At 43.4% G+C, this 22,991-nt stretch overlaps 1 protein-coding gene across 1 annotated transcript; it reads right to left on the bottom strand.

Moving 5' to 3' along the window:
• Positions 1-186: 186 nt before the first annotated feature.
• LOC131419932 (solute carrier family 28 member 3-like) lies at positions 187-22,549 on the bottom strand. The gene is made up of 14 exons (XM_058565528.1): positions 21,944-22,549; positions 20,699-20,843; positions 19,335-19,448; positions 18,218-18,295; positions 16,071-16,151; positions 14,611-14,691; positions 12,539-12,664; positions 10,777-10,907; positions 7,865-8,033; positions 7,270-7,467; positions 2,994-3,075; positions 2,163-2,261; positions 1,812-1,932; positions 187-935 (listed from the first exon to the last, which is right to left on the bottom strand). Exons 1-14 carry the CDS (start codon positions 22,162-22,164, stop codon positions 815-817), a joined length of 1,767 nt encoding a protein of 588 aa, XP_058421511.1. The 5' UTR covers positions 22,165-22,549; the 3' UTR covers positions 187-814.
• Between the last annotated feature and the right edge of the window lie 442 nt (positions 22,550-22,991).

Genomic DNA, 22,991 nt, shown 5'->3' with positions numbered 1-22,991 from the left:
CAGAAGTTTTAAGAGCCATCGTGTGGTCCCCACCTTTCTTTTCCTTCTCCCATAAGACCAATGTGCCCCACATCTGGACTGGTCCTTTAGCCTGGGTCCTAGACATGAAGACAACATGGAGTATGGCCAAAATTGACCCTCAGTAAACACATAATATGAGTGAAAAATAAACTTGTAAGCCACCAAGGTTTTTGAATTATTTATTACTGCAGTATAGTTCAGCTTAAGCAGACTGGTATAAGTTTAAGCACACAGGACTTAAAACCTAGCTTTGGAATGGTCTAGGCTCTCTCCTGAAGGACTCCTGACTTCTGCAGGACTTCCTCAGGGCAGAGAATGAGTGGGTGATATGTGATCGGTCCTCCTCCATGTGAGATTCAAGTTTAGGCTATTTCAGGTCAGCCAGCGTGAATGCAGAGAGACTTCACCTGAGACGTTTTTAAAATGAGTCACTCTGGAGTACTTAGAGACTCACAGTGGGTTGGCTGAGTCGTAGCCCAGTTGTGGTGAGCCATCATTTATACTTGTGTTCTGGTTAAATGTTCTGAAATTCTAAGGTCAGAAAACATTTTTGGGACTGGAGACACCATCTCACTTTGGGACACAATAGTAGTTCTCAGCAGGGAAGGGGCTGAGGAGAGGAGGAAGATGCTCTAGATCTGAAGGGTTTACTCCTATTTTTCTTCTTTCCAGTTAAAGCTGATTCCATGATGGAAGTATCAATCTGTGGAGAACAGCTTTTCTTTTTCTCCCCAAAGCAGAAAGGTTAGTATCTGTACTTAGAGTTCTGTTGGAGAACTGGCTGAACTCAAAATTAATTAGGGATCCAACTGCAGTTCAATGCTGGTGAAATCAACAATTCACAGCAGTTCTTCAAAGAATACAGGCTGTGGTCCTCTCCTGGGATGACTTCCCCGGGACCCTTGGCAACAGTGCTGGTAGAAAGTGGAATGAAACAGTTAGCTCAGCTTTAGAAGATGGAAACAGTAGATGAGCAGAAGATGACACATTAAAATAGCATAGGACTGGGAGATGATATCCCCCCTCACACTCAGGTTAGGGTGGGTTAAGGACAGAGGCACCAAAGAATTAGTTTTGACTCTCAAATCCTGCTTGGCCTCAAGGACTCCCCCTATTTCCTCCAGAATAAACAAAGAAAGGATAGAATTCATTGGTATAAAACGCTTGCACATTAAGAAGGGCAGATGGGGTGGGCTAGTGATTTTACCAATAGAAACTGTAGAGGGTGGGGGTGGCTGGCATGTGTCACTGGCAGCCCCTCATCCACCATAGCCCATCACCATCACCATGTTGTCGGGACAGCCTGCACTGCTTGATCCCCTTGAAAGGGAGGCAGCACCTAGTAACTAGAACTAGAATACTACAGTACTAGTTAAGGGCATGGGCTCTGTGGGCGGAAAGACCCAAATTTTCTTGGGTCTTTGTATCTCGATTGTGCTTGCGCTCATTTTGCTTGGGTCAGTGACATAGCCTCCCCAAGTCCTGATTTTACACAATGCTTAAAAAAGCAATAGTGCCTGACATAGACAGTGTTTGCATGATGTAAGTGAGTTAATTCATACCAAGTGCCTAATACATAGCAGGGGCATATGAAATGCTTGAGGGACACTAGATAGTTATGGGTCTTAGCTGAGAAAAGTCAAAATGAAAGGTGGCTAGAATTGCCACACAAGTTCTTATATTTAAATAATGTAAGAGTTACGAAGTTATAAAAATATGTGGAGGGGGTCTTTAGGTCTAATTTTTAATTAATAACTGATAGAAAGAAGTTATAATCAAGAACACAATACCTGCTCAATAGACTCTGGCAACAAGACACTACATCAGTTGTGTTTTTAGGTGAGCTGGAGTGGAAGGCGTTCTCTAAAAACTGATGGCAGTTGATGTCTACAGGAGTGCTGGAGAGTATGCCTAGAAGTGGAACAGAGCGCCACTGATTTTATTAATTAACAAAGTCCCTGAACTCTCCTTCTGTTCTTAGCTTCTTCACCACGCTCCACACATTTCGCTCATAAAAGGCTTAACAGCAGCTCTGTCTCTCAGCTCTCTGCACAGCATACGCTGCATATGCGGGTTGGAGGCACTGCCCCCCTGAAAGCTGCGGGCACAGGGAGACAGGACACACAGACTGGAAGCAGTACCTGCGATGCAGGCTGTCATGAAGCTGGCAATGGTCCCTGCAATCAGAGCTCTCACTGCCACTGAGGCGATGTCATGCTTTCTGGAAGAAGCCATGGATGCTGGGTAACACGGAAGCAAGTAAGAGAGGTTAATGTTGAGGCTTATTGATTAGAATTCCAAATTCCCAGGCTCTGAGAATTGTTCTGGGGCTGGAGTCTCAGATCAGCTGACTTTTCCTTTTCTTAAAACTTAGCTGGGAAATTCAAGATTGAAGAGCTTAGTGATGAGTTCCACATCCAGAGAAGTTCTCTGGTGTGGGACAAAAAGAAGTTTGTCCACAACGAAAGGCCCAGAGACTTCCATTCTCTACAGAAGAAACAAGCCCTAAGTTTCATCTAAAGGGCTCGCACAGCATGTTGAGGGCTGGGCAAGGAGAATGCATGGCAAGAGAGGATCCCAAACATCTACCACTCATCTGTCACCATCCACTTCTGTGGCCATGGCAGACATTACCAATTAATCACAGCATTTTCCCACTTAACTTCCACTGGACCTCAGAATCCTTCTCCAGGTGGCCATTATAAATCTATTGGAACTGGCATGCAAAGTGGAACCTATGTGTCACCCCTGGCTGGAGACGCACCAGTACATTTGGGCAAATCCTTCCTGATGTTAGCTTGGGTCTACACAGGTAAACTATACTGCAGAACAGGGATAACAAATAGACCTCAAAGGATTTACAGCTCTTACAGGGCCTTCTTTTCCTGACCTGAATAATGTCACAGAGCAACATGGAGATCAGAAGCGTATTTACACCACATCTGTTGTTGAAGAATATTCTTTTCACTTACTGAGTGAGCCGATTGCTATTCCTAGGGAAACGATATTGGCAAAGTCACAGAGAGCATAAGTGGCAATTGTCTCAGAACGAATCTGTAAATAAGCATAAACACATGGATGCATACATGGTGTGACCCAGCTTAGTAAATCTGACACCCTAACCGTGCTTCCTATTCTGACTAGGGGATCAATACTGACAGATAATTGTACAGTGAGTGGTGTCAAACACCTGTTGCTTCCTAGACTCTTTTTTTCCATCTCCCCTTGAATTTCGATGGAGAGAAAGGGGCTTGTGTGGAGTCAGAGACTCTCTACAAAGGAGTTGGAACTGGTAGTCTTGGCCTCTACAAATGTTGCTTTCTGCTCAATGATAATTTTAATAGTCAGCGTGACCTGGCCGCCTGCTATAATGTGCCAGGCACAGGACCAGCTGCTGAAAAAACAAAATGTGTCCCAAAAAACATTCACATTTATTTGACAAAGGACTCATTCAGAATGTATAAAGAACTGTTATAATTCAATAATAATAAGACAAGCACCTAATAAATGAATAAACAGATTTCACAAAAGATATGCAAATGACCAAAAAGAACATGAGAAGATGTTCAACAGTGTTAGTCACCAGCGAAATGCAAGTTAACACAATGAGATACCCCTACACATCTACTAAAATGGCTAAAAACATGGACAACACTAAGTGTGGGTGAGGACGTGAAGCAACTAGAACTCTTGTACATTGATGGTGAGAATGTAAACTGACACAGCCTGTTGGTAAAATACAAACACACTAGACAGTTTCTCACCAAGTTAACATCCACTGCCTGTAGGAGCCAGCAATCCCACTCCTAGGGATTTTGCCAGAAGAAATAAACACATATGCCCGCAAGAGGACTGCACATGGATATTTATAGCAGCTGTATTCCTAATAGTCCCAAGTTGGAAATAATCCAAATGTCCTTCAACAGGCAAATGGATAAACAAATTTTGGATTTCCATAAACTAGAATACTACTACATGCAACAATATGAAGGCTGAGTCCATTCACATGATATTCTAGAAGAAGCTAAACTAATCTATCGTGAAAGAAAGATCATTGGGTGCCTGGGACGGGGTCAGGGTGGTGGTGGGGGGCTACTGACGACAACTGGCCATGAGGAAGGTTTTCTATGTGTGATGGAAACGTTCTACATCTTGATTGTGGTCGTGGTTACACACGTGACACATTTGTCAAAACTCACATGGACACCAAAAATGGGCCTTTTTTGCATGTAAATCATATGTAAAAACGGTACAATGTAAAAGGAATTTTATTAGTAAAAAGGAAGCTCACAGATACCACAGAAGCCCTTTCACTCTGGCCATGGTTTGTGTTTGCCTTTCTTTGTTCCTCAGCTCTGACCATCCCATAGGAATATTAGGTGCCCACTTGGAAGCGGGAGAATGGACTGTGCTCTCACAGGGTCCTGAGAAGGCGGAAGGTGACTTTGTCGAAGTGTGAGCATGACTCCCGTCCTCTGAAGCCAAGAGGTGCTGCTCAGGCTAGATAGTTCTTTCTCAGGTTGAAGGACGGACTCCATGAGGCTTGGAAGATCCAGTGTACTCCATTGTTCACCAGAGGCACCCCCAATCTGGCAAAGGCACCTACACAATTGAGGCAGTAATTTTCTTCCCCCCAAATCCTGAAAAATCGACGATTTGGTTCAAAGAACAAACCAGGGCAATGTTACATTTAAAACTGGCAGTGCCTTTTCTTTCACTAACCGGGTTTTTTAAAGCTCACACTCAAGACTCAAGTGGTCATGGTAAGTTTTTGTTGATAAGGCCCCTCTTCTTTTCAGGGTTTCTGAAAACTCCTTTGTTGATGTTTTCATTCAGTGTGTGCACAGCAGGCAACGAAAAAATGTTTCACGTATTTGAGCAGTCCACTGTTTCTGGAAACTCATCCTCATCCCCTGCTCTGGCTAGTGCTTTTCATTGTTCTATTGGCTTCAGAAACAGTCAAGCTTATTAAGAGACCACGGGGAGGGAGATGGCATAAAGCACTAGAGACTCCTCTTTCTCCTTTCTGGGGATCTCTGGAGGAGGGACACAGATGTGGTCACATAGGGTTTTATAATAAGAGGAAAAGGAGGCTGGGACGATTTCCCTTTGTCTTTGCCCATAAATGTGCAAGATTACATGATGGAAAGAACTGCAGTAGGAAATTAATAATACATCCTACAGCTCTCCTCGCACATGAACAAAGATGCCATATGTACAAGGACAGGCATTGTAGCAGTACTTCCAATAGCAAAAAATTGGTAAGAGTGTTCATCGACAAGGGACTGGTTAAAATAAATTATGGTGTGCTCATACAACAGGATACTATGTCACAGGCGCTGGTACGGAAAGGCATTCAAGATATCTTATCAAGTGCAAGGAGCAAGGCTAAGAACAATGAGCATAATATGGTACAGGGAGAGGAGCTGAGTGGCAGGGAAACAGGGAGGATGACTCGCTTTTCCCTCTATGCCTTTTTGTACCTTTTGAATTCTGTACCATGAAATGTATTACGTGTAAACAAAGAAACAAACATGCAAAGTATTATCTTTAAGAACGAGAAACTGGAGTAATAAAGTGCGACATAGACCTTCTGACTTCTTACCTTAGATGGAGGTCAGCAGTCGGCATAATTCAATGGATAACACTGGATTTTTGCCTCATGGACCCAGATCTTATGCTTCAGTCATGTGGTACCTTTTCCCGGAGACTGTGAGGACACCCCCACCACTTCTTGGTTGGTAAACGGAAATTGCAGGGACTCATCCCCATTTTGTTGATTATAAATAAGAAATTGGGAAAAAACAAAATGCTTTTCCCATGATGATTCAAGAATAACAGAAGCCATTGAGCTCATATTCCTAAACGTCCTCTGAGCTCCTGCCCCTGGTTGGGCTCGCCCCCAACCCGAATCAGCTCCACTGCCCTGTCTCTATCCTCTTAATAACCTGCTCACAAACCTGCTCAGCACTGCCAGAACTGTGAGCTTGCTTTGCTCATTAACAAAACTGTTTTCTCCTGGCAACTGGCAGTTGGGGATGAAAAACATTTCTCTTAATTTAGCCTATTGTTTCCTTTTGGCAGGGAAGGTGGTTTGTGGCGGCATCCAGACAATGAGGACGTTTGGCCAAGCCCCCTGCGTGGTCAGCTGAAGAATGAACATTGGAGAAACAGGAGACCTACAGAGACACTGTTCATATCAGAGGTGTGGGCCAAATGCCCCTCATGATAGCACACAAATCAGCACTCTCCTGGAGTATGCTGTTATTCCGTGTAATACGTGGGAGTAAATTTGCATGTTTGGTCTTGGGAGGCTGGGAGAGTGGTGGGCTGTTCAGAGGTGGGCCGTCTCAATTAGAAGCTTGGGCAGGATGCTTCCCCTCCCCTTTCCTTTTAAAGCCCAAAATGTGCCTAAGACATTAATTCCAAATGGATTGTTTCCATGGGTAATGGTGGCGGACAGAAATGTTCACCATTTCCCTAAGAGTTCGCATGTGTGACAATTCTTTCTATTCTTCAGGAAAATAAAAGGTGGAGACTCAGCTGCAAATATGGCCTAAGTAATAGCCTCTCCTGAGTTCCCTTATCCCATCCAAGGCCAAGCAGACATGAGCATCTCCTTGCAGGCTGTTGACCTGAAGTCCTGACATAGTTATGGGGTGCTCGTCTCAAAGGTTCAGACCAGAGACGCTGAGCTCCGTCTCTTCCCTCATGTACCTGGAGAGCAGCGACTGCGTCTCACCACTGCTTTAGCATGTCCAGGCACTATGTTGCATTTAGGCGGTTTCCCAGAGTTCATAGAATTCCTTAAGCTGAAAGGAAGAGCCCTTCATGATCATTAGACTATGAGTCCCATGAGGGCAGAGGCCTCGTCACTTGTTCAATGCTGAGGCCTCAGTACCTAGGTACATTGCACACAGAAGGCATTCATAAATGTTTGTTGATGGATTGATTCCAGCTCATATGACTCTGGGTTTGGATCCACAGAGCTCAACAGTAAATGATCACAGTGGTAAGGATTAGCTGTGCTTCTCCACACACACACACAGACAAGGATTAAGTCAACATCACTGAAAATTATGAGGCGCTATGTTCATTATGAGCTCCATGAGCTCTGGGATTTGGAGTCTGTTTTGTTCCTCAGTATATCCCAAACGCCTGGCCTGACACACAGAGGCACTAGTAACTATTTGATGAGCGCATGTACGTGATAAAGAAGTGCACTGAAAAATCAAAATATTTACTCACCGACATATACTGCTGCACACCATTCACAAATTTGGGTCCAGCCTCTTCCCTTAAATACACCATTTTTGAGAGGCGCTCATAGGCCACAATTTCAGTGAAGAATATCTTATAACCTATGAGTTTGGCAACCATGAAGCTGTCTTGCCAGTTCACTCCCATCATGAAGGAAAAGGGCATGAAGATATAGGAGCATATTATCTACAAAAACCAAAAATAGACACTTTATTAGAGTAGTGATTTGCTCCCGTTCTTCTCCCTAACCCTCATGACAGGATTGTTCCCACTCCCTCTGTGTCTCCTGTAGACACAGAAATCCCTTCACATGCCCTTGTCCATCTTTATCCATTAGGAGTCAAGGTTGGAATTGAGTCATTTGAAGTAACCTGGATTCTCAGGATGGAGAGAATGTTTGTTGGGGGAATGAGGGTGATGGGAGACAGAGAAAGAGGGTGGGAAGATGGGGGATACATGATAGGATTGTGCATTGTGTAAGAGTGCACTGGAGGCAGTTAGGGCAGCCGATTCACGAACCCATTTTATTTTTAAACAAAGATAGGCAGAAACAAAATGGAGGAGAAGCATGATAGAATTATACCTCAAAACTCAGTTGTGAGTAGTCAAACATGTTTCCAAACCAGGACAGGGCTGCATCCACAAAAGACAACAGGGCCAGGAAGGCAATGAGACCCACAGCAATGTGTGCCACCAAGGAGATAGTTGAGGATGCTCCCTGTGATGCGGCTTCTAGAAGATTTCTCGAATCACTTTATCAAAAAATAGCAATGGCAGAATTACCAAGGAGTTGTCAGTGGATGGACATCACAGGTGTAAAAATGGCATGAACAGAGCTCGTTCGTAGAGAGAGGTCCATGCCTTGGTCAAAATACTCACCTGAATTCCATGAAATCATGACAGAGTTATAATTACTGAGCGTAGGTGAAGGGCATATGGGTGTCTGTTATACTACTCTTTTAATTTGGGGGCATTTGTAACTAAAAATTAGTAAAAGGTATGAATACTGTAGGTTTCAAAAATTATATGTAATGGTACCTATCAGAGAATATTTATAAAGTGTTCATGGTATAAGAATTAATAATTCAAGGAAGGCCTGAAATCCATCACCTAAGAAATGGATTGTCACCCTCACCTTTGAGTCCCCCGCCCTGTGCCTTTCCTTAATCTCATCCTCTTCTCTCTCATCTCAGAGGTACCTGGCTCCCTAAGTTGCTTATCATTCCCTTTCTTTCCAATCTCCCTATATGTCTGCATCCATAAATAATATGTTGTGTAGGTTTCACATTTGCTAAATTTATAAGTGGAATCACACGTATTCCATGTATATATATTCTCTGACAACTTGCTTTTTCATTCATGGTTATGTCTTTCCCTCCATACAAACAAGGGATGAATCTCAGAAACATATTGGTTGATGGATTCTGTTATTTAATGAAATACTTTTGAACATCATAAATCCCTTAGTTCTTTCGACCTTTTTTTCTTTGTTTTGCACAGGGCAAAAGAAAATGAACTGCAGAGGGGTTAAGGATATCTATATCACAGCTTCTTTCCCTATTATATAAGACACTTCCAGAAATGGTCATCCTATAGTTTTGCAGCAGTCTTAAATCAAAGCTAAATGAACACCACACTATATTGAAAATAAAATATCAACATTGAAGTCAAGGAAATGTAATGACATTCAGGTATTTAGAAAGGTTTTCACCCAAAGCAATTTTGAGAAAGAAGAACAAAGCTGGAGGCACCACCCTCCCTGATTTCAAACTATACTACAATCTATATAGTAACCAAAATAATATGGTACTGGCACAAAAACAGACACAGAGATCAATGGAACAGAATAGAGAGCCCCGAAATAAATCCCTTCTTATATCGTCAATTAATCTATGACAAAGGAGGCAAGAATATACCAGAGGGAAAAGACAATCTCTTCAACATATGGTGTTGGGAAAACTAGACAGCTCCATGCTAAAAGAATGAAATGAAGACATTTTCTTACACCATATACAAAAATAAATTTAAAATGTATTAAAGACTTGAACGTGAGACCTGAAACCATAAAACTCTTAGAAGAAAACACAGGCAGTCAGCTCTTAGACATTGGTCTTAGCAATATTTTTATGGATCTATCTCGTCAGGCAAAGGCAACAAAAGCAAAAATAAACAAACGGAATTACATCAAACTAAAAAGCTTTTGCAAGGTGAAGGAAACCATCAACAAAAAGAAAAGGCAATCTACCGAATGGGAGAAGATATTCGCAAATGATAGATACAATAAGAGGTTAACATCCAAAATATATAAAGAACTCATACAACTTAATGGAATATAAACAAAAAGTCTCAAACTTAATATAAACAAAAAGTCCAATTGAAAAATGGGCAGAGGTCATGAATAGACATTTTTCCAAAGAAGACATACAGATGGTGAACAGACATGTGAAAAGATGCTCAACATCACTAATGTCAGGGAAATGCAAATCAAAACTACAATGAGTTATGACCTCACACCTGTCAGAAAGGCTATTATCAAAAAGACAAGAAGTAAGTGTTTGTGAGGATGTGAAGAAAAGGGAACTCTTGTACGCTGTTGCTGGGAATGTAAATTGCTGCAGCCACTATGGAAAATAGTATGGCGATTCCTCAAAAAATTAAAAATGGAACTGCCATACAATCCAGCAATTCTACTTCTGGGTGTTCATTCAAAGAAAATGAAAACACAAATTCAAAAAGATGTACACACCCCTATGTTCATTGTAGCATTAGTTACAATAGCTAAGTGCCCATCGATAGATGAATGGATATAGAAGATGTGGTATATATATACAATGGAACATTATTCTGACATTCCAAATATTCCAAAATGGAAATCTTACCATTCGTGGCAACATGGATGGACCTAGAGGGTATTATGCTAAGTGAAATAAGTCAGACAGAGAAAGACAAATACTGTATGATTTCACTTATATGTGGGATCTCAAAAACAAATGAATTAACACAGCGAAACAGAAGCAAACTCATAGACATGGAGAACAAAGTGATAGTCGATAGAGGGGAGAGGGGTGGGCGAAATAGGCGAAGGGGATTAAATGGTACAAACTTCCAGTTTTAAAATAAATAAGTCATGGGGATGTAGTGTACAGCATAAGGAATATAGTCAATAATATGGTGATAACTTTATGGTCACAGATGGTTACTAGACTTGCTGTGGTCATCATTTCATAATGTATATAAATGTCAAATCACTATGTTGCCCAACTGAAACTAATATTGTATGTCAGCTATACTTCAATGAAAAAAAGAGGTTTTCAAGGTTTGAACAAGATTTATTTGGATGAAGTCTAATAGTGGCTGGGAAATTAAGTTCACTTTTAATACCATAATTCATCGTGCTCTCTATGCAATTTTTCACTGTACTTTGAATTTGGACCCCCTCCCTGACCCCTGCTCCAGCTTGTATAGGCATTAACTAGGTGAACGTAACTCACTCACCCAACTTCCATTTTCATGGTAATCTCCACGGTTATTTTAGGTGTTTCCGTCTCAGGCCAAAAGAGTTTAGCCACAGCCAATGATGCGGCCGCTGACATAGCTGAAGCAGTTAACAAGTGGATGGGTGAAATCTGTGATTTTAGGAGAAAGTAGGCCAACTTAGGTTTAACTTTTCTGTTGTGTTCAGAATGCATGGCCCAAAAGCCTTACAAGGGAAGAGAAGAGCAGGAATTGCGTCTAAGCCAGAAAACAATGTTTCTTCGGAGGCTTGGAAGAGTTCGGTAACCCAAGTTGGCATCACCATGAGAGCCAGAGGGAAGAGGGAGGAATCTCTGTGAACTGACCACATCCTAGAGGAGAAGCACAGAACCAACGTATGATCATTTCAGAAGAGAATCAATCCTGTGCTGTAGGAACCTTCAAAGAAGATTTCTCCACCTCTCTGTTGTCCTTTTGAATGTTCAAATAGTTCCTAAAGCCCGTATTTCATTCATCATCAATGAAGATAGGGGACGTCTGGGGTGCAGGCATGGACACACTGCTCTCTGTCTTCCTTTTGCTCATCTGGATGTTTGTACCTTTATGTAATACTCCTTTATCCAGAGTCCCTGTAATCTGTAAGCCATTTCCTTTTCCTCACTGGAGCTCTACTTAAACTCTTTCCCCTTCCCTCCCCAGACCCTTATTTCTGGATTCTCTTCCCTATCTTTTCAGAATTCCAGAATCAGCACCCTCCCCACTCCCATCCCCCCAGCACATTTTCACAGGCAGCATTCCCACTGTGGTGGCAGAGTGGATTATCCGGGATCCAGTCACACTGCTATTCCTGAGGCCTCCTTTGCCCTTTTCCTCTTCCCTCTTCCTGCTGATGGGCTTCTGAGGCCCAGATGAAGACCTGGAGTGAAACTCGCCTACCCTGTGAGAACGCCCAGTCCCCTGGGTCACACAGCTGCTGTGCTATTCCATTTCTCCCATAGGGGTTGCATCTATGTGTGGCTTGTCAGCTCTGTGCTGGGGGCACATGCACCAGTTAGCACAAGGCTCTCCATCCCCATGCTATAGACCACCAGCTCTCAAACGGGCTGCCCATGGGAATCTGAGGAGTTTTAAAAAAATATTGATGTCTGGGTCTCATCCCAAGAGATTCTGGTTTAATTAGTCTGGGGTTTGGGCCTGGGTATTCAGGCTTTTAAAAGCTCCCAGGTGATTCTAATGTGCAGTAAGTGTTGAGGAGCCATTCTCTAGGCCACGGTCAGAAAACTTTTTCTGTAAAGGGCCAGAGAGTAAATAGTTTTGGTTTTTTGGGCCACAACTACTCAACTCTGCAGCATGAAAGCTGCCAGAGAGAAACAAACAAGAGTAGCTGGTTTCCAGTATAACTTCAGTTACAAGAAAAGAGGAGTGATCTAGAACTGGCACATGGGCCATACTTTGCAGACCTCTGGTTTAGACTGCCTTCATTAGTGTAATAGGGTTTTTTTTTTTTAACTTTTTTATATTTTAGCCAAGTAATCTCATAATATGATTTCATTATGCTGTGGTGGGATAAGTTTCACATTTAGGTGGCAGGGATATAAAAGTGAACACTCCATCCAAATGCCAATGAACTGTGACCAATGATACAGCAAAAAGGACACTCTTTGGGCCTCCTTACCCAATGGAGCAGATCTGGAGCAGCAATGGCAAAGAAAAAGAAAGAAATGACAACAGCAAAGAAAGAAGAGGTTGTATTTTCCACTAAATGATCCCCAAACATTCTTACCCCATAAAAAGTGTATAGGCCGAAGACATTTCCAGCAATAGTAGAGAACCCAGCAGTCATGATTGCATGGAGTTCAGACCTGGTGGTGCCTTGTAAATACGGTTGGACCAGCAGTGGAGCCACTGTCTGGAAACAAAGAGTGACCAGATTAAGTGTTCCTTTTTAAATCTTAGGAGGGCATGCCAATCTACTCAAAATTCCATTCTCTAAAGCTGTATTTCTAAGAGTGGATCTCAGACTCACTCCTTCAGCATCACCTGGGAACTCCTTAGACATGCAAATTCTCAGACTTACTGAATCAGAAACTCTGGGGGTGGGGCCAGCAATCCTGGTTTAAGGAGCCTTCCAGGTGTTCTGATGCATGCTCCAGTTTGAGAATCTACATGATAGAAGTCTGGGTAATTTGAACTTTAGGTCAGTGCGCACATAGAATCATGTGTAATGTTTGCAGAGTTTGCAAGGCCAATCCACATAAGACCTCCACTTAGCCTAGGACTGGACTCTGATGGCTGGGGACACTTTTCTAAGGGTGAAACACCACTGGCCAAGTAACTCTGCCCTGTGGCCTGGCCTTGAGAATGGGTGATTCCCAAGCCGCTGTGACTTCCCATCTTACAGCTTCATCTTGACAGACCTTAAACCTCTTTACTGACACCACAGGGAAATAGAGACACAAGCATAAAAAAATACCAGCAATAACAAGGACAGGTGCCCAGAGGCCTTTTTCAAATTAAGAATCAGAGACCTCTTCTTCCCCTTGGGTGGAAAGGAATCCGAGTGCAGTTGTAAAGGCTTGAGCCCCATCAAGGAGGACAGGCGGCCTGCAGCGTGGGGCTCTTCATAAATAATAGCTGTCCTTTCAGCATATTAAGTATCAAATTGAGCATGTGTGCAATTTTACAATTTTCCCCTCATTATTTCTAACTGTTGTGTAAGATTGAATGTGTTGAGTTTCAATTTATGGAGTGAATAGAAATTCAGTACATGAGTCCTCTTACCCCACAGGTAGGAGTAATCAACTCAAGATGGTGCCCTAATTAGTCCTGAGAGATTTTATGACTATAATTATAATAATTTCAACTCCTAGGGAAGGAAGCATGGGCCCTGCTGTAAAGACTATGCTCCAGGTTAGCAAGCTGGGCTGACCAACAAGAAGGCTCCAGCCTGCCTGGACCAGTTGTAAGCCTGGATTGGGGGCCATGTATTTTTCTAGGTGATTTTATTTTTGCTTGAAATCCAATCTCCCTGGGCAGCCATGCTAGCAAGCATTCACACGTGTTTTCCTCGGTATGTGATTCCATTCTGCCTGAAGCCGCATGTCCAGAGTGATGAGGATGATTATTACTATTTCTTACTTATCTACCCCGTAGGAATGCTGCTATTCTGAGAGACATCCCTTTGGCATCATATTTCTTTGCTTAAATGGACTTCAGGCAAAAGAGCATTTAACCATGTGATGGATCAGGGAGTGAAAATGCTTTTGCTCATCAGCATTGTTCTTTAGACTCAACAAAGACAGACTGTTGACCAGTTCAGACAAGTTAAGAATGAACTCAAGTATTTATACAGCTGCACGGCTGTTGGTGGGAAGCCTTTCCTGGTCTCTTTCATTGCCACAGCATTAAACTACAGAATGTGAGGCTGCCTGTTACGTGTTTGCAGGCTCAAGACAAGTGCTGAACTCCATCTGAGTGAATGAGCCGCTAGCCTCTGAAGGGCGGACCAGAGACCTCAACAATTCAATAAATTGAGAAAAGATTCGTTGAGAATCTATACATAAAAAGTCCCATGATTTGACATAATGATTCAATCTTTCTTCCTCTCCATAAAATTTCAAGAACCCAAATGCCACATCAGTGCACTGAGACTCTTGGAAGGGATCTCTCTTTCTCACTCTCTTTTTTTCTCTCTCTGGAATCTGGACATTGTCAATATTGAAGGGTCCTTATTTTGACACTGTTCCTTCTACACTAAAAGAAATAAAACCATCATTTTTTTATTTCACTTTCTGGAAAGACGGTCCATTTCAGCAGGTGTTTTGTTTTGTTTTGGTTTTAGATATTATAACTTACATATCCGAAGAATATGTTGCCAGCAGCAACGACAGATTCAACAGGAGATGATCCAATAGTAACCAGCATGACCCATCCAATCTAAAAGGGGACAAGGGACAAAGTCAGTGAAGAGCTATTTGCATACACAAAACTCCAAAGTAGGGATAAAAATCTTTGAAGGAAAGTGCTGGGGCCTTTAACAATTGTTGGCAGGCCAGCAATGGTGCTAACTGTGAGTACATCTTACCTAGTCCATAGAGCAGGCCAATCAAATCCTCCTATTGGAGTGGTAAGTCTGAGTCATTGTATACACTTTCAACATTATACAAGTGAGTTTCTATTGAAATGTACACTTGTGTACAAGTAACAAGTTATTAATTGCTAACAGTCACGGCAGACTTTACTGCATTCCAGGCACTGTTTTGAGCCCTTGATCTGAGTAATGCATTTAATCCCACAATAACCCTTTTAGGGAGGTCCTATAATTATTCCCATTTGATAGAAGAGGAAACTGAGGCACAGAACAGTTGAGTTGTTTTGTGAAAAACCACCAGCTAATAAGTAGTGGGATGTAGTTGACGTTTGGCCTTGTCTACTTAACACTCAAACGAACATGGTTTATGGTCCCACTTCCGCAGTGGCCCTTTCACCCAGAGACTGGTGACTCAGGTGTTTTGTTTTGTTTTGGGGATGGGGACTTCCTGTTGCATTCTTTCTCCTTAGACATGAGCACAGTAATTCTGAATGTTTAAATCGATAATCAGAAAATTATGACCCTGGTGCTCTTGCTGAAATTCTGAATTCCGCCAGTTTTCTAGTTCTCTCTCCATTTTATTTATTTACATGGCTCAAAGGAGGGCTGGGGCTGTACCCAAACCCTGTGTGCTCTGCCTTGCTCTCATGTGCATTCAAACTACCTTAGAAATTTCACAGTCTTATGATCTAACCTATGAGCGTAGCACTGACAGTTGCTGGGGCAGCAGGAATGAGATTTACTCTTTAGACTTTTAAAAAAAAATTTCTGTGCTTATAAAAGTCCCTCAGAAGCTAAAAGCAGCTTCCCCTTCTTGCTTTGACTCCCTAGCAGCTCTAGACTAGAGTGTCCCCTTTTGTAACCTCCTGAGGATAAGCAGTGACTCTGCATAAGTCACCGGGTGGGTCGCCAAGATGAAGGAAACCTGGCAGGTCTTGGGACTCTTGGAGGCAATTCTTTGGCTAAAGGAGTAATTGCTAAGGTTTCATGAAGATATCCAGTGGGTTGCAAGTCAAAGCCTTGTTAGAATTCCCTGAGATAAAATTCCCTCTAGGGACACATGTAGGATTTTTGGGTTTGAATCCAATAACTTGGCGTGCGTGGGGAGGTGGATCTCGATACGAAGAGAAAGGCACTTAGGAAAACCCTGATAAAAGGTATTTAGGACTTGGTCCCTGAAATAATCAGGTCTACACCTGTCACCCAACCTCTCCCAGTCCCGTACCTTTCTAATGATCCACTGCATCCATCCGAGGTAGAAGAGCATGGACGTGACAGCGTGGAAGAAAACCAGCATTGGCAGGTACTGGAGGGGGGGAGGAAAGCAATTATGGGCTAACGTCGGCCTCAGGAGTATTAGCAGGTTTCACATCAGTGTCCTCCTTTCCACCTCCTTTTCCCTCTGAAACGTCATAACAACACTGGAAACTCCTCTGGAGCTACACGACACTTTCATCAGGCAGCTTCCCCATCTGCAGTCTCTTGTTCTAATTTGCTCTGGATAAGCTTGAGTACATTTCATAGGAAACTTGACATTTTTTTCCCTCTGCTATAATGAGCTTTTCCACCTTTAGTGTCTCAGAGAAGGAATAAAGTTTTGGGGGAATTTGTAATAATTAGGCTCAACAAACTGAAGGCCACTGCAGATGTTCTTGCTGTTCTGATATTAAACAGACAAGAGCTTCACCACTTATTAGCACAGTGACCTGGGTCAGGATTAAGTGCGAGCAACCTCAGATCCTTATTCCAGCGGCTCCACAGATCAGATAGAGCGTGGTCGGTCCTTACACACACTGCCTCCCACAGAGTAAGCCTTCACTCTTAGGTTTTAGAATGACAATTATTTTACGTATGGACTTTTGAATCACTAAGAAGAGATTAAACTTTGGAAGCTAGTTTACTTCTCTGTTGACAAAGGTTGTCTTTTCCTGGATCCTAGTTTCCTGATGCTCTTTGGTGCCTTCACTCCAGCCCGTGCGTCCACAGGGAGCAGTTTCCACCCTGCAGAGACCACACAGAGCGGCGGTCTCCCTCCCCACCCCTGCCCTGCACACCCCTTCCCCTCTGTTCTCCAGAGAAATGGCCAGGGACAAGCTGCCACCAGAGGCACAGAATGACCAAGGACGATTTGTACAGGATCCAATTTAGAAAAATCTATTAATAATATATATTAAAAGACATTTTGTGCCATTATTCAGAGCTCACGCATTTATGTGCCTTTATTGGCTTTAATGGGCGGGCAGAGCCTTCCTGAAAGCTTCAGGGAGTTAAAGGCTAATTTCTCAAATGTTCCCACGGGGATTCTGTTTTGGTAGAAGGGATGGAGGCTATTGCCCTGGGTTGTGGAGGAAGGGGACGTCTGAAGACACAGGTGAGGTTTGGGCAGCAAGTTATGCCCTCTTTGTGACTTTATTTTTTCCAATTCTGTATTCAATTCACGATATGAGCATATTTCCATCTCAATTTGTAAACACCTGACTTTTCAGAGATGGCTTAGTTATCTCGGCACAAAAGCCTCAAATCAGCAGTTTAAAAAATATTCCACCTAACAGTTGTCCTAACTGAAACTGGGGTAATTTGGAGGTAAATTTGCAGTCCCTAAGAAAGAAAACAATTTAGAAGTGTAGGAACAATAATATGCCACAAAAAGGAAAGCTGAAGAAAAGCCAAATGCGTCTTTCTGACTCATGGACACGTATCTGTGGGGACTTCCCAGAGGAGAGTGAGCTTCCTGGAGCATATGGGAGCCCTGGAGGGAATCGATGAGGCCCGGGCATGGGGCCAGGTTGCCTTTCCCCCGTAAAATAACATCCCTCTTTGGTTGGGAGAAGGCCCAGCCTCCAGGCCTGCCTAGGCAAAGGCTGTGCTGAAGGAAATATGGGAACGGTTTAGCATGAAGATGGTTCTGGAAGAACAGAGGTTGATGTGGGTGACCAGTTGTCCTGGTTGGCCTGGGACTGAAGGTTCCCTGAGCACAGAGTTGTCACTGATCCTGGACCTAGAAGCCATTAGTGGCATATGCCTATTCATTGCCAGGTACCTATTGTCCTTTCCCTGAAATCTCAGGTACTATTTCCCCTTAGGATTTTTCATAAGTATCTCAGACAACGCTACAAGCCCTCCAAAAGTATTCAAATATTTCTGACTCCTCTAGATGTTTCCCTTAATGCTACAGTAACACAGTAAAATGTTTGCAATCCGCTGACTTGAGATAAATTTATAAATGAGAAAGGACAGTGATGTGCTGTGCGCCTGTGGTGAGCCCAGCAGTACACGCCTGGGTTCCGGTAGTCAGCTTCTATCTGAGCATCCACAGAGACTGAGCAGTTCCTGAACAGGAAGTGGCTCCAAAGAAAAGGGGTTTGGCTTTACCTTAAATGCAAAGATGTGGTCTGTGTATTTCTCCCCAAAGACGAAGGCAGCCCCAGCATCAGTGTACTCCAGGAAGGTCTGAGTGAAAGAAAGGGCAAGAGCAGGTCGTCACAACCACTGAGGCCGCGCTGACAGTCCCCAGGTCCCACCAGGCTCAGCAGGGGGTGAGGACCCAGCAAACTGGGTGCATAACCTTAGGGAGTTAATTTTCTCAGCTTTTCTCCCCCCAGTGGATGGCATGGAAGTGTATGTTTGAGCTATAACTGCACACAGATTTCCTGGCGTTTCTAACATTCAATCTGACTCTAGGGTGCTAAAGGATAAGCTGTGTGTGGTAATTTGCTCCAGAAGCCATCGATGGCACATGGGTGGCACCGGTTACCACGAGATGCAAAGAAAGCCTGTTTCTCTGCTTGTGGAACCATCTTAGAAGTGTCACACCCCTTGAGCAGGATGAAGGGGGCAATCAGGATAGGGGAGTGATGTACTAGATGGTATGGGTGAGGGGCAGCAATAATATTACTAAACTGGACAGATTAACATTTTCTACATAAAATTATTTGTCTACCTCATGATATAAAAATTAAAATTAGAGTCAACTCATGTAGACAAATAAACCTAATTCTGACCTGTCTTGAGGATTATATTCAAATGTTAAAAGCACTATAGGGGGCCAGTCTTGATGGCCTAGTGGTTAAATTTGGTGCACTCTGCTACAGCGGTCTGGGTTCAGATCCCGGGCATGGACCTATGTCACTCATCTCACAGTGGCCATGCTGTGGTGGCAGCTCACACACAAAAAGAGGATGATTGGCAGCAGATGTTAGCTCAGAATTCTCCTCAGTGAAAAAATAAATTTAGAAAAAAAGTAACAGCACTATAAAGGTTAAAATGTTCTTGGGGCCAGCCCAGTGACATAAAGGTTTAGTTCATGCACTCCACTTCAGCATCCCGGGATTTGCGAGTCCAGATCCCACTCATCAAGCCATGCTGGGGTGGCGTCCCATATACAAGATAGAGGAAGACTGGCACAGATGTTAGCTCATGGCCAATCTTCATCACAAAAAAGAAAAAAAAAACCCAATAAAAGTAAGACACTCTTTTGAATCTAACTTACCTGAATTTGTTCCCCCAACCACTGAAAAGCCATAAATCCAGGGTTGGTCTTTAGTATTATGACCCCAAGAAGAAACTGTAACCCAATTCCCCAAAAGACAGGCCTCCAGTTAACCTATGCAGAAAGATGAAAAGGTATATATCTTGTTAGAAAATGAATGCTAAACTCAGCATAAACGCCCAGAGGATCACTATTTCCTTGGAAGCATCCCCCATGTGGCCTGTAACCCGCCTTCTTTGGGAGGCCAAAGCAGTCATGAGCAGAGAGTCCCTTGTTAGAACCATTCCCAAAAATCTCAGGGTTGTATTCCCTGTTTCTAAATCTGAGTGTGAAGCCTTCAGTCTCAGGGGAGTATGTAATCATTATGTCATGATAACACAACTTAGACCCAAAGAGTAGTCTCAGCAGGGACATTAAGGAGGAAGGATCTAGCCTTGCTAGTCATGCTGTAAATATCCGACACATATAACTATTTCCCCTGTCTGGAAGATGGAGAGGCAGAACATGACTTGTCTGTGCGTCCCAGGTTTGCTGATCTGACAATTTGTAAGTGAATTAAGTGAAAGAAATTCCACCCTGTGGAGGGACTCTCGCTTCACTGTGAAAGGAACCAGTTACTCTAATGCAGACCCAGGGAGTGCAGAATAATGGACAATCATCTGCTTTCATTTTTGGTGCAGAGAAGAGCGGCCTGCAAAGAGCTATGGGATTGGAGGCATGGAAAACAGCAGAGATGTTCACAGGGCAAAGAATTTGGGTCATATTAGGTGACTTTGGTCTCTGACTAATGCTTTTGTTTGAGGGGTCCACCTTTCAGCTAGTCAAGTCTTCCAGGATTTGCCATTATGAGTCATATGTGGACAATCGATTTCTCAGAATTCTTGCCCATGTAATGGGTTACCGACTGACAGAACAAGGAGGAGAACGGAATTCAACGTGAACAAAACAGTAAAGGACAAATTTTTGGAGTAAAATAGCCTGAATTACAAATAGAAATTTGATAAACTCCAGAATGCAATGGTAGAACATTCGATTATTTACTGGTCTGGGGAAATCTGGATCAAAACATGAGTATTCTTTGTATGTGTGTTTGATGGGGAGACGTGGGGGACACGAGTAGAAGCTGGACTTGACAAGAGAGACTATCTCACTGATTGTGTAACTGGAAAATTGCTGAAATGAGCAATGAGAAATAAACAGTTCTATGAAAGTTCAGGAAGAAGGGCACTCTAGCCACTTAAAATATCATAGCAAGGTAAGAAAAATATTGAATAACAGTTAAATTCTCTCACACTGATTATTTTGAGCAACTTACACATGAGAAAAAAGAGGGAAAAAACCAAAAAAGATCAATTCATACTCACCTTGGTTGGGTGCTTGGAAAATAGAAACAGCAGGATGATGTACATCAGGAGCCCACCGAACGACACCAGCTGCTGTTGGCCCAGTTTGGCGGTGTCAAAGGTCAGCCAGAGAATAACTCCCAGGATCAGCGAGCTCCAAATCACCCTACGAGAACCAGACAGGAGGCATTGGCGTCATTTGCTGTATTTGTGGCATCGTTTGTAGCATCCAAGTGCTAACTTGAAAATCTTAATCAGGCTTCAACAAACAAACAAAAAATATTGAGTGACACACCCTGGCACCAGGAAGTTATGCTTCTAGAACTTGCAACAGACCCTCTTTTTTGTGGCTATAAAGGCAAATAGCCAAAAAATGAAGCAATGTGTCCCCCTCATCCCACAATTCTTGGGCCCTTCAAGGATATATAAAGGGCTCAGAGAGGAGAAACAATGTTTGGAGAGGGAAGTCTGGTGATTTCCTTGAGAGAACTATGGGGAATCCTCACTTCCGTTTTGGAAGATTGGTGAGGTGTTAGCTTCTTCCCTTAAAGGAAGAACTTGAAATGTGTCATCTGCAGTTGGGAGGACCTCACCCAGGACTCAGAGAGCTAAGCTGATGTTTAAAGTTGGTCTGACTCCCTGGGGAATCTAGTGAGTCTGACAAGGCTGAATAACAGCTTGGAGGCAGAGCCAGAAAGGGTGCTGTGTAGGGACTGCACAACCCTGCTTTATTAGGCCAAGGATGTGTGACGTTTCCTGGCAGATCCCAGGTGGGCCATTGCTGGGGAGAATGGGTCCTGGGTCCAACCCAGTAGGGCCCCCTGGAGGGAGAGGAGGTCCCTCAGAGAGAGGCTGCGAGAAAATCCCTGAGTGGTCACCTGCAGGACATGGACTCCTATAGGAGAGGGTTGGCTTTAATAATTCAGAGATCCCTCCTCCCAAGGAGGCCAGCTCGTGCCCAGAGCAGAAAGCCACCTCCCCAAGTCAGAACCATCCCATCCTTTGGACAACATTTTATCATTTAGTGGCACTTGAAATTAAGGCAGTTTGTAGGGACATTTGAAGACATCTCGAGTGAGTCATTACCTTATCCAGGCTTTGATTTCCTGTTTGTAAAATGAAGGCATTTTAACAGATTATTCGCTAGGTTGTTTCTAGCTTCAATATCCCGTAAATGAGGAAGTAATTTCAGAACACGTTTTTGGAAGAGTATTCGAAAAGACTAAGATCCCTCTCAACGGCAGTAAGAGAACCAACTGCATTTACCACTTCAGCCAGAACCAATGGCTGTCCAGAAGCCTTCTGCCTGGAGACAGGAACTCTTCCATTCGATGCTCATATTTGGGCATGAAGTGATCCCAGACCACAAAGAAGATGGCAGCCACGGTGATCACGAAGAGAGGAAGGGCTCTGTGAAAGTTGAGCACACACGCGGCGATCACCATAGCCAGGTAACCTGCCAGGAAGCAAACGCAGATTCGGAACATCAGCACCAGCTGGAGACCAGCCTCCAGCACCAATCTGGCTCAGCCAACGGGAGTTTCAATCAAGGAACCATTGAACGCAGGAGAGCTCTTGATAGGGCTATTGCCTCCTCTGATTATAAGTACTATATTCTGGGTGTTTTTGTCTTTTTTTCAAAGGAAGTCCCTAACAGTCTCATCATGAATGCTAGGAGGACAGGGTGCTAGGTCTTTTTTTCTTATAGAACCTTCTGAGTTCTTGAATCCTGATGCTTGGTTGTTGGGCCTCTCACTTAGTATGAACCACTTTTTTCTGGCATTCAGACTCGGCAGGTGAGTTCTGTCAGAGAAACACCAGGCGTTTATGCAACCAACGACAAAAAGGTACTGACTTTTCTGGTTTGCAGCTCAGATTTGGCCTAAGTTTGAGTAGGAGAATAGCCACCAACAATCTCTAAGTTCCATGGAATCTCTACAGCAAAGGGAAAGGGGGCGGGGTGTGTGCAATTACCAAGCTGGCTGCTTTGGAAGAGGAGATTCCAGGATAAGAACAACAAAGTTTCCTGTTAAAGGTCAGCAAACATGGCCTGCAGCGTAAATCTGGCCTGCTGCTTGCTTTTGTAGGCGGTGAGTACAGCTGTACTTGTATATTTGTATTTGTGTTCTACAAATAAAGTCTCACGAGAACACAGCCACACCCTCTGTTTGCTTTTGTCCCATTACAGCAGAGTTATGTGGTTTCCCCGAATGGTCTGCAAAGCCTAAGACACTATCTGGCCTGGCACAAGCAAGTCGATAGCTGTTCCCTGTTCCTGCTGTGTGAGCACCAGCAAACCCACTGACCCCGGGGT

Source organism: Diceros bicornis, chromosome 22, assembly GCF_020826845.1.
Source record: "Diceros bicornis minor isolate mBicDic1 chromosome 22, mDicBic1.mat.cur, whole genome shotgun sequence".
Taxonomy (NCBI): domain Eukaryota; kingdom Metazoa; phylum Chordata; class Mammalia; order Perissodactyla; family Rhinocerotidae; genus Diceros; species Diceros bicornis.
This window is presented reverse-complemented; position numbering and strand designations above follow the sequence as displayed.